This window comes from Anabrus simplex, chromosome 6 (genome assembly GCF_040414725.1).
Source record: "Anabrus simplex isolate iqAnaSimp1 chromosome 6, ASM4041472v1, whole genome shotgun sequence".
NCBI classification, from domain to species: Eukaryota; Metazoa; Arthropoda; class Insecta; order Orthoptera; family Tettigoniidae; genus Anabrus; species Anabrus simplex.
The window spans coordinates 327,534,720-327,546,799 of NC_090270.1; the positions used below are offsets into that span (position 1 = coordinate 327,534,720).

Here is a 12,080-nt window from a genome sequence, read left to right on the forward strand (position 1 = left end):
TTGTAATCGGAACGCATGCCAATAGGTTGAAAGTCGATCTCAATATTATAGATCGCCTTACTCTCTTCAGTAATACCTGCGTGTGCTTTGAGTAGTGCTAAATGGATGTCATCCTCGAAAGATTTCTCGTTATATTCTGCTAAATATTGTGAACTGCTGTATGATTTCAGATCGCGAGTATTGGTATGAGGTGGCTCGTTTGGAGATCAGACGACGACTACAAGACACAAGTGGTCCACATCCTCGAGCAAAGAATGTGATCCTTGTGGTAGGAGATGGCATGGGGTTGGCCACCATCACCGCGTCAAGGATCTTACGAGGGCAACGTTTGGGATACCAAGGAGAAGAATACGAATTGGCTTGGGATAAGTTTCCAGCCGTGGCCTTAGCTAAAGTAAGTAATGACAACAACAATTATTGCCTGTGCTTTTCATAGTTCTTTCAACCAAAGGAATAGTAGAACAATGTTATCCGCAATCATAGTACCGCACAGTGAAACTGAATTCTCAACAGTCACTATGTAAAATATGCCATATGAAAATGTGACAAGCTACGGATATAAAAACCCCAGTACCCAACTTTCCAAGTGCACAATGAGGAGCAATACGTCCGGTATTTTGATTTTAGTCCGCCTCTGTGGTGTAGTGGTTAGTGTGATTAGCTGCCACCCCCGAAGGCCCGGGTTCGATTCCCGGCTCTGCCACGAAATTTGAAAAGTGGTACGAGGGCTTGAACGCGGTCCACTCAGCCTCGGGAGGTCAACTGAGTAGAGGTGGGTTCGATTCCCACCTCAGCCATCCTGGAAGTGGTTTTCCGTGGTGTCCCACTTCTCCTCCAGGCAAATGCCGGGATGGTACCTAACTTAAGGCCACGGCCGCTTCCTTTCCTCTTCCTTGTCTATCCCTTCCAATCTTCCCATCTCCCACCAAGGCCCCTGTTCAGTATAGCAGGTGAGGCCGCCTGGGCGAGGTACTGATCATTCTCCCCAGTTGTATCCCCGATCCGATATCTGAAGCTCCACGACACTCCCCTTGAGGCGGTAGAGGTGGGATCCCTCGCTAAGTCCGAGGGAAAAGCCAACCCTGGACAATAAACAGATTAAGAAAGAAAGAAAGATTTTGATCTTAAATAAGTTACCTATGTGGCAGGTGTTCTAATCCCTTGTGAGCTGGGAATAGATAAGATCCATAGTAACTTATACTTCTAGTGTCCTTCAGATTATATCGACTCGGGAGTATTAATCGGGACAGGCATCACTCATTCTCATATTTCTTATTAACCTCCTTCGTTAAACTCTTCAACCTGATTAGTGTTTATTTACTTATTTTTGCTATTGGCTTTACGTCGCACCGACTCAGATAGGTCTTATGGCGACGATGGGACAGGAAAGGGCTAGGACTGGGAAGGAAGTGGCCGTGGCCTTAATTAAAGTACAGCCCCAGCATTTTCCCGGTGCGAAAATGGGAAACCACGGAAAACCATCTTCAAGGCTGCCGACAGTGGGGTTCGAACCCACTATCTCCCGAATACTGGATACTGGCCGCACTTAAGCGACTGCAGCTATCGAGCTCCGTGATTAGTGTTGAAAGGAGATCATAACACCGTAATCTAGATAATAAATCTGATTATTTAAGTTATGTAAGACTATCCGTATATACACGCATGTCACATTTGTATATGATGGGCAATTCTTATATTACTGCACAAATGTATAGCCTATAGTCAATGTGACAGTAACATTTGAAACACTGTGCTGTGCTCGTCATCAGAATACTCTTTGTGCATTATTTTCAATTGAATTTGATTAAATATCCATTTATTGCTTAATTTTAACCATTAAGTGCGGAAGAAATAGCCGTATGGAATTATTTTATTTATGAAGTTAGAATTGGATTCCATTTGTTATTACATGGCTTGCGCGTATTACGAATCCATTTAAAGTATCTTAGTTTTAATCCATGTGTCATTACCCTGTAGTCTGAATGAAAGAGATATTTAGCTATATTGATACACTCTAAAGCATATATATACTAGCAGTTACCCGCGGCTTTGTTCGAGTGCATTTCGTAATTTGATAAAAGGAATATCTGATCCCCAAAATACAAAAACTCACCGAAAAAATTATTTTCATTTACCCCAGAAACTCTTTGCAAACCGCGTTTGTGGTACTGCCGTTTGGAGCTAAAATGACCATGCGACATATAACTGTACATGTGAGAAAAGCCCTCTCCTAAGTCGAAAAATACATATTTATTTTTAAAAGGTGATTCCAAATACTAATTTCCACGGCTGTAACATCTTCAGTTTTTGTGATATACGTACGCTCATAAGAAATAATTCAACACATTTTTCACCTTTTCACACACACACAAACACACACACACACACACACACACACACACACACACACACACCGTTAAGTGCCTTTACCGAAAAAAATATATGTTCCAGTGTTTTTAAAGGGCTTTCACAAATACCAAGATTCCTGTCTGTAGCATGTTAAGTTTTTAACAACCACTGTAGATATATGGGTAATAATTTTAAAAATTCCCCCGATTTTTCAATTATTTTAAGCCGATTTTCCTAAAAAAATGCGTGTTTTATTTATTTTTGCAGGCAATTCCAATTACCAGTTTTCACATCCCTATCTTCAGTTTTTGAGATATAAGTAACCTCATAAAATGAATTCAACATCTTCTCCTCCACTTCTTTCCACCCCTATCACCCCTTAAGTTGACTCTCCTAAAACAGAGAATACGTGTTTATTTTTAAAGGAGATTCAAAATATCACATTTCACGTCTGTAACGTCTTCACTTTCTGAGATATAAGTATCTCATACAAAGAATTCAACTAATTTTTCAGTTCATTCAGCCGCCCTTAAGTGGATTTTCCGAACTCAAAATAATTGGAGTTTCTTTACTTTGAAAGAAGATACCAAATATAAATGTTCATGTCTGTTTAACATTTTCAGTTTTGAGATAGAAGTATCCTCATTCTTTCGATCCCCTTCCCCCTTAAGTGGGCTTTCCGAAAACTAAAAATTACGTGTTTCTTTATTTTTAAAGGAGATTACAAATACCAATTTTTACGTCTGCAACTCACAGTTTTTGAGATACAGGTATCCACATAAAAATAATTCAATTTTCTTCACTCCCTTTCAACGTTCCCCGTTAGTTGAATTTTCCGAAAAAAAATATGTATACAAAATATATATACAAAAGAACAGAAGGCCTGGAAACAACAATAAGGAAAAGACGGCTGCGATTCTATGGACACATGGTCAGAATGGATCCAACAAGGTTAAATAAACAAATTTTTAATAAAATATACTACTTGAAGAGCCAGGGGGGATATGCCAAGCAGATGAAGGAAGAACTCAAGAGGTTAGGAATTGCAGATGAAGAATGTCGTGATAGAGACCAATTCAGGAAAAGACTTTCCAACATAAAAGTTCTGGTTGAAGAAAAGAAAGAGCGCAGAGGGGGAAGATGGACTGAAGAGAGAAGAGCGCAACATTCTGAAAGAATGAAGGCACTGTGGAGAAAGAGGAAGGAAGAAGGGATGATTAGAAGGAAGTGAAGTGGTATTGGCGTGGTCCTAAGTTTGGCCGGTTCGCAAGAAAGAAAGAAGAAAGAAGCTTCCAAATACCAATTGTCACGACTGTAACATATTCTGTTTTTGAGATATATGTATCCTCATAAAAATAATTCAGCTCCTTTTTCATTTCCCTCCCCCTCCCCCTAAGTTCATTCACCCCGAAAATGCGTATTCGTTTATTGTATAAAGAGATTCCAAATATCAATTTTTACGTCTGTAACACCTTCAGTTTTTGAGATATCAGTATCCTAATAAAAAGAATTCAACCCCAAATTTCAGTCCTCTTTTTACTGTCCCCCCCACTCTTAAGTGGCTTCTCTGGAAACAAAAGAAATACAGGTTTCTCTATTTTTAAAATATTAAAAAAATAATTTTTCACGTCTCTCATATGTTGAGTTTTTGAGATACATTGTCGATATTCTCATTTTAAAAATTCACCCCCTTTTTTAATTCCCCTTAAGTGGATTTTCCGAAAATAAATTACCTATTTTTCTTTACTTTTACAGGAGATACCAGATACCATGTTTTTCATCTGTAACATATTGCGTTTCTGAGATATACTACAGATATAGTGTTTTTAAAAATTCTTCCCCTTTATCACTCCTGTTCATCCCCCATTAACTGGATTTTCCAAAAACAAACATACGTCTTCCTTTATTTTTAAAGGAGATTCCAAATACCAATTTTCATGTCTGTAGCATATTCAGTTTTTGATATATGAGTATCCCCATAAATGTTGTTCAAACCATTTTTCACCTTCTTTCCCTCCTCATTAAAGGGATTTTCCGAAAGAAATACGTGTTACTCTCTTTTTAAAGAAAATTCCAAATAGCAGTGTTTACGTCTGTAAGCGTTTAAGTTACAGAGATATAGATATACTCATTTAAACAATTCACTCCCCAATTTTCACCCCTTAGCGACGGAATATCCAAACATCCTGCACCTGCAGTACCTGCACTCTGATATAAATGTATCCCAAAATTTAATTTCCTCATGTGAAGTAGTTTTAACGCGGCGATGATGAGTCAGTCAGTCAGTCAGTCAGTCAGTGTCAGGACATGTTATTTTATATATATCTATATATATTTTACATCTAAAAATGTTGGTTTTACTCTTATCCCCTATGGAATTTGCAGTCTTCAGTATTTACATAAGTTCTAGAAAGTAACGGGCACATTCTCCAGTGAGTTCAAAAATGTACTGACCACGTATGTCTATGGAGAACCTCTGCCCTATCACCCGCTAATTACCTGATCGATACTCGGTATTACCAGTCATTATCTTCGTACAATACCTAAACATTGAAAACAGTGAAATACTGAGTCAAATCAAATCAAATCAAATCAAATCAAATCAAATCAAATCAAATCAAATCAAATCAAATCAAATCAAATCAAATCAAATCAAATCAAATCAAATCAAATCAAATCAAATCAAATCAAATCAAATCAAATCAAATCAAATCAAATCAAATCAAATCAAATCAAATCAAATCAAATCAAATCAAATCAAATCAAATCAAATCAAATCAAATCAAATCAAATCAAATCAAATCAAATCAAATCAAATCAAATCAAATCAAATCAAATCAAATCAAATCAAATCAAATCAAATCAAATCAAATCAAATCAAATCAAATCAAATCAAATCAAATCAAATCAAATCAAATCAAATCAAATCGCTTTATTCACGAGGCTGATAAATATTCAGCTATATTGGTGCACTGCAGAACATATAACATTTTTGCTTATGTTCAATTTCAGTTGCCATATACACTAGAGTCCCGTTAATCCAAACCCCGTTAATCCGAAAATCCGGTTAATCCGAACTGAAATATTCATTTTTTTATTCTCCCTATTGGCATGAAAGAACATGTTATGGAATAAAGATTTACTTGCTTTTTATTAGGCATATTTTACTAGAATAACTTAATGTAAACATAATTACACATCATAAACCATCAATCACTGGTCGTTTATCTTTACAAATACTGTTAGTTTCTTTTGCCGTAGTGATTGGAACCTACTCGACGATGCAGTGTTAAACTAGCGTCTCATAAACATATCAGTGGGCGTAACAGCGGAGTGTTGCTCGGCGTAGCGTACGGCAAGTTCTCAGACGGCCGTGGCATCTGAATGTAACACTAGTTGTTCATTGCGGTCTTTTTCGTCGTCACTCTGTTCCTCATCAACTCCAGATTCTTTCTCCACCATAGCTACAATTACTTGGTCTGTTCGTAATTGATGACAGTCAGCTTTCATCCACTCGCTAATGTCATTTTCTTTGTCGTTTCCCACTCTACGGGTCTTTTTTTTTTTTTTTGCTAGGGGCTTTAAGTCGCACCAACACAGATAGGTCTTATGACGACGATGGGATAGGAAAGGCCTAGGAGTTGGAAGAAAGCGGCCGTGGCCATAATTAAGTTACAGCCCCAGCAATGGTCTGGTGTGAAAATGGGAATCCACGGAAAACCATCTTCAGGGCTGCCGACAGTGGGATTCGAACCCACTATCTCCCGGATGCAAGCTCACAGCCGCCCACCTCTACGCGCACGGCCAACTCGCCCGGTCTACAGGTTCTTAACTACCTTACTGTAATTTTATACAGTATTTTATTAATGTAACTGCTAAAGAATGGACAATTCAAATTACTTTTTTTTTTTTTTTTGCTAGTTGCTTTACGTCGCACCGACACAGATAGGTCTTATGGCGACGATGGAACAGGGAAGGCCTAGGAATGGGAAGGAAGCGACCGTAGCCTTAATTAAGGTACAGCCCCAGCATTTGCCTGGTGTGAAAATGGGAAACCACGGAAAACCATCTTCAGGGCTGCCGACAGTGGGGTTCGAACCCACTATCTCCCGGATGCGAGCTCACAGCTGCGTGCTCCTAACCACACGGCCAACTCGCCCGGTAATTCAAATTACAGTATGTACTGTACTGTATTGTAGAAACTACTTTCCTCAGACGCTTGAGGCGCTGGCCTCCGGATCCCAACTTGGCAGGTTCGATCCTGGCTCAGTCCGGTGGTATTTGAAGCTGCTCAAATACGTCAGCCTCGTGTAAGTAGATTTCCTGGCACGTAAAAGAACTCCCATGGGAGAAAATCCCGGTACCTAGGCGTCTCCGAAAACAGTAAAAGTAGTTAGTGGGACGTAAAAACAATAACATTATTATTAGAAAATATTTTCCGGTTAATCCGAAAATTTCGTATTCCGAACAGACTCCGGTCCCAGTTAGTTCGGATTAACGAGACTCTACTGTACTTGCATTTAGGGCTGACGCCCGGGTAGAAAATTCCCTAACAGTTCTTTTGCAAGTCTTTTCTTAAATAACTGTAAAGAATTTGGAAATTTATCAAACATCTCCCTTGAAAATTATTTCCAATCCCTTACTTATCATCCTAATAGCAAATATACCCGTGCTTCTCTACGGTATTCTACGCTGTATACGGATATTGGAGTAAATTACTGTACATACAGTGAATGAGATTTCTTATAATGCATGCCTCTTAGATGTATCCAGAAACAGCATGCGTTGTTTACAAAGTAAAGTGCGGGTTGTGGAGTTGTGATGATAATGGCAGGCTCACTTGCCTACTGCCATTCACAATAGAGTAAGAAAGTTTTCATTATAATGGGAGGCCCTATTATCTCTCCGTGGTCACAATCGATTTCGGGAGTTTTCGTTACAATGGCAGGCGCCCTTTCCTATTTCCAGACAGATTAAAGTTGAGGAGTTTTTATTATAATAGCAGACAGCTTCCCTACTGCCAGTCAAAATGAGTTGTGCTCTTATCGTTATAAGGACAGACCCTTTTACTTAATGACATTCATACCGATTTGGTGAGTTTCCATTGTAATAGCAAGGCCACTATGCTTAAATGCCAGTCATATTTTAGATGGGGAAATTTGTTTATAATGGCGGACAAACTTGCCTACTCCCAAACACAATCGGTTAGGGGAGTTCTGAACAAAATTACATGCTCCCTTGACTTCTGCCAGTCAAATCGAGAAGGGAATTATTAATTACAATGGTAGTCCCTCCTTACTAATGCTAGTTACAAAGGAATTGGTGAAGGATCCCATTCCTACCGCCAGTCAAAGTCCATGTGGAGAGTAATGATTACAATAGAAGACGCCCTCCTGCTGAGAGTCACTATCGATGCAAAATATTAATTATAGTGGCAAACACACCCCTTCTACTTCGCTACAAATCGACCTCACTGAATATGTATAGATCGGCATAGGAAGTATATGCATGTTTACAATATTGCAAACCTTCATTTACATAATTATTAATTGCTGCTAAACGATACGTCATATCGACAAACTGATTGTACTATAAAACGCCACATTTAGCGGTCTACTTGGCTGGTCTTAAGATATTTTCTCCTGTCACATTTATTTATTGGTGAAATTGAGTTAAATACATTGAGTAGGGCGAAATCTGGGTAAGGTTTTCTCACAGTGTATTAATTTTGGGTACTAATATGACAGCAACAAACATAGAATTTGGCTCACGTATGAATACCGGGTGGGCCATGCTTGTGTAGAATTAGATGATTCTACCTTTTGTATAAGTGATTCGAACTACGAATTATATGTGTACAAAGAGCAAAATGTAAGTAGAATCGAGAAATAGCGACAAATCTAACATATAACGAATAGAGATACGACGAAACGTCATAGGACCAAAGTTGTAGATCACTCCAAATTGAACTGGGACTGTGACATCCGTTTTGTGATACGACTTACCGTTTAGCTGCGAAATACCTCGAAAGGAAGGTCTGCACCGTTGTTGATATCGCCTCAGTATTCCGATATTTTTCGGGGGTAAAAATGAAATATTTAAAGATCTTGGAATCTTTCCGTCGACTGTAGGTTAAGACATACAACTTCGTCAAAATAAAATTTTCTAGCTCGTCTGGTAAATTGTGCCATAATCGTGCTTTCGGGGAGGTGGGAGGTGTTTAAAAATGAGGACTAACAGGAAACAATAGCTAATATGCATATTGTTATTATTACACTTGTACGAAAATTTAGCCAAAATGGTCAATGTACGGACACACAGTCGTTATGAATTTATTTATATAGATAGAAGATAAATAATCTGCTACACGTAAAACACATTTTGGACTATGTCCGATTGATTTAGCCTGCAAAACAGACCGTTCCTGATATCTCCATTATTAATAATCCTACCGAAAAATGTACATAAGAAAACGATTTAGAAATGAATTCCCATCAAGGTTGGTCGATTTCCAGTCCGATTCGTCTTGTGTATATTGTGGGAGAGAAAATAACTGTTCCTGTTCACTATAAACCCCCAGTCCTTTCCGGGAATATGACGTGGTATGGGCCTAAAAATTTACATTTCTTCAGGTGGATGCTAAATATGAAGTTTGGTTGAAATATCTCCAGAAGTTTTCAAGTTATAAGAAATAAGCTTTACATGCACCCGCTCTTGAGTTAAGTCCGGTGGTACTTGTCCGTTAATGATATCTCCCTTATTAATCCTCGTATTGAAATGATGCACACAAGAAAAAAGGGTTGGAAATTGATTTCCATTAAGGCAGGTAGATTTTCATTAAGTTTGGTTGTGTACATTCTGTGGGAGTGCAAAATCACGGATTCGGTTTCGTATAAACCCCCAGTCAGTTCAGAGGTTTAGAAACAATATTGGCCCTCAAACATACCCTAGAACAGGTGGATTCTAAATAGGAAGTTTGTTAAAATTATATGCAGTTGATCGTTATTACTCATGAAATGGATAACTGTACGGAAACTTCACCAAAATAGTCAATGTACAGACACACGGTCGTTACGATTTTATTTACACAGACAAACGAATATGCAAAAATTTGCCCCATTTACCCTCTTGAATTCCAACATTATCTTCATTTATGACATTTTCTAAACTCAGCTCAAGCTTATTCGTATAGTAATGTCACTCCGAGCCGTCTCTCCATTGACCGCTGAAAACATTTCGCATAGACGAGCAGCTCATTCCCTTACATCCCGTACTGGGTGGTACACCTCTACGCCGCGCATTTAAATTTTCCGCCTTAAAGTACTCCTCTACAGGAGAAACAGTGAACTTAAAAATCTGGACCTACTTAAATTTTTCCTCTGAAGATGTCATTGTGTGAATTTCGACTTGTTTTGTTTCCTATTTATCTAGAACTGTGGACATTCTCTCATAGATGCCTCTGCAAAAAACTATGATCATGCACCCTGGTGCGAAGTGAAGGAACTTTATTTGAAGAAATTTTGTATTCGCAAGTTTGTATTCGCAGATTTAGTGCATTCATTTTTGGGTTGGCAATATTAATCCTGTCTTCCACCTGTTTTGATTTTAACCAATGAAGAATTTCTGTAATTAATTTTCTACCTATCACAGGTTTCTTCTTCGATTTTGGTGTGTAACTTTAAGCGACCCAATAAAATTAAGTGGGTGTGGCTGTTTTATTCATGAAAGGTCTCGAACTTTCCCCGAGTGTATAAAAACTGCTGATTTTCACGTCTCCTAGCCACTCGATCTACATCTAACCCAGTGTATGAACGTATAGCAGGAGGCGGGAGGTGCCTCTTTCATTAGGCAGCAGATCTTCAGTAAGGTAATGGCCATTTAACATTTTTATTTCTTGCTAGCCCAGCATTTAACCCGCGGGAAAAGTCCGAAACTTTTGCCATTTAACCTTCCTTTCTGTAATGTAAATTTATGCCAGATTATGTAAATGTCTTTAATGGTAAATCGGGGATAGAGAGTGCTTTTCCCTCTCGAGCTCCCCTTCAGTTTGGTTTGAGGTGACTACGTTTTGGTAACTGATTTTCTTCTTTTCCTTAATGTTTTAAATTTATTTCTTGTGCGAGTCACCTCCATAGTTTGGGAATAGCCCCTGTTTCATTGGCCTAGTGCCTTTTAGGTTTTAAGAAGTTACATGTAGGATTGCAAATTCTCGCCTCCATCCCTTTGTATTCCGGGCCACTAACTTAACCTGTTCTTTTCTGCTAAGGCCCAGTAGGTTGGGTACAAGATACCCCCGTTTCATTTTGAAAGTTTTGCCTTGATGGCAATTAATTGTAAAGGCGGGTATTGCCTTCAATAGGCTTGAAAAATTGAGAGCGCGTCAGCTCTTTTATGCATTGAAAAAGTGCTTCTAGGAGGCTGGACATTTGTTAATTACGGAGCTGGTGCTCCTGGTACTAGGGGAGTTCTGCCCCTTTGTAAATTTATGTTTCTCTGTAAATTTTGCTCTGGAAACGCAAAAATTGTAAAAATGAGGGCTTATAGCCGATGTGTGTTACAGAATTTGAAATCTTGGATCTCTTTCTATATCTTGATTTTAAATTGCTTGGTCATTGTTATCTCACTCAGTGAGAAATTGTTGTTTTTTTGAAAATATAACCTTCTATTTCAGTTTAAATTTTTTTTCTTGGCATTTGTAGTTAGCACCATTCACCCCAGCACCTTCTTTCACCTCTGCTAATCCACCAAACCACGGTAACACATCAAAATCTTCCCGGCCCTATGTTTGCAACATTTTCGTAACAATACTTTTCGTCGGAAATCATGCTGCTTTCTTTTGGATCATTTCCACTTATCGTATCAAGTAATGCTGGTTAGGTTCCAGTGTATTCGAATCATACTCTATTTGGAATCTTACCCGAGACTTAAACGCCCTCTCATTTACAACCTAATACAACCCCTAAATATCCTCAAAGTCATATGAAGAGATCCGTAACCTTTATTTACAATGCCGTTTTTGACATTAACCCAATTAAGATCTTTCCTTAAATCAACACCTAGGTATTTACGACGATCCCCATGAGTTACTGTCATCCCATCAACATAGTAATTAAAAGTGAGAGGACTCCTTCTCTTTGTGAAACATAAAACCTGACGTTTAAGTCCGTTAATCACCATACCATTGCCTGATGTCCATCTCACAACTTCGTCGAAATATCTTTGCAGTCGCTCACAATCCTATTACATTACTCCACAACGTATACCATCATCCAGTTTTCAGTATTATTCTCATATCATTTATATGTATAAGAAAAAACAGAGTTCCAATAGCAGTGCCTTGCGGGACTCCTCTAAATCATGAGATTTTGGAAATTCAGCCATCAATTCAGTAGCCTTCCTGTCCATTCTAATAGCCCTCATTTTTGTCAATAATCTTCCATTATCTACCCTGTCAAAGGCATTGGATAGATAATAGTGATAGTCAATATGTTTTCCTCAATCTAAAATATCTCGAAATGTTGATTTTCATATTTATCCCTTTTGGAATTCGCAATCTTCAGTGTTTAGTTCTTGGCGGCATTCCAAAGAAAGATGATATTTGCAATTATTTGTTGAACGACTATTACCTATAATTAAATAAAAACGTGTTGAAAAGGCAAGGTCCTCCCAAGTTCATGACTTGAAATGATTTCTAACACACGTTTGATAACTCCATTTTCATCGAGGTTTAC

General features: G+C 38.3%; 1 protein-coding gene across 1 annotated transcript in view; it reads left to right on the plus strand.

The window, feature by feature from the left end:
• LOC136876009 (alkaline phosphatase, tissue-nonspecific isozyme-like) overlaps positions 1-12,080 on the plus strand; it is a 317,503-nt gene that overhangs the window by 202,469 nt on the left and 102,954 nt on the right. Inside the window, exon 2 of the mRNA XM_067149621.2 lies at positions 171-394. Within this exon, the coding sequence (XP_067005722.2) occupies positions 171-394 (224 nt within the window). The remainder of the gene's footprint in view (positions 1-170; positions 395-12,080) is intronic.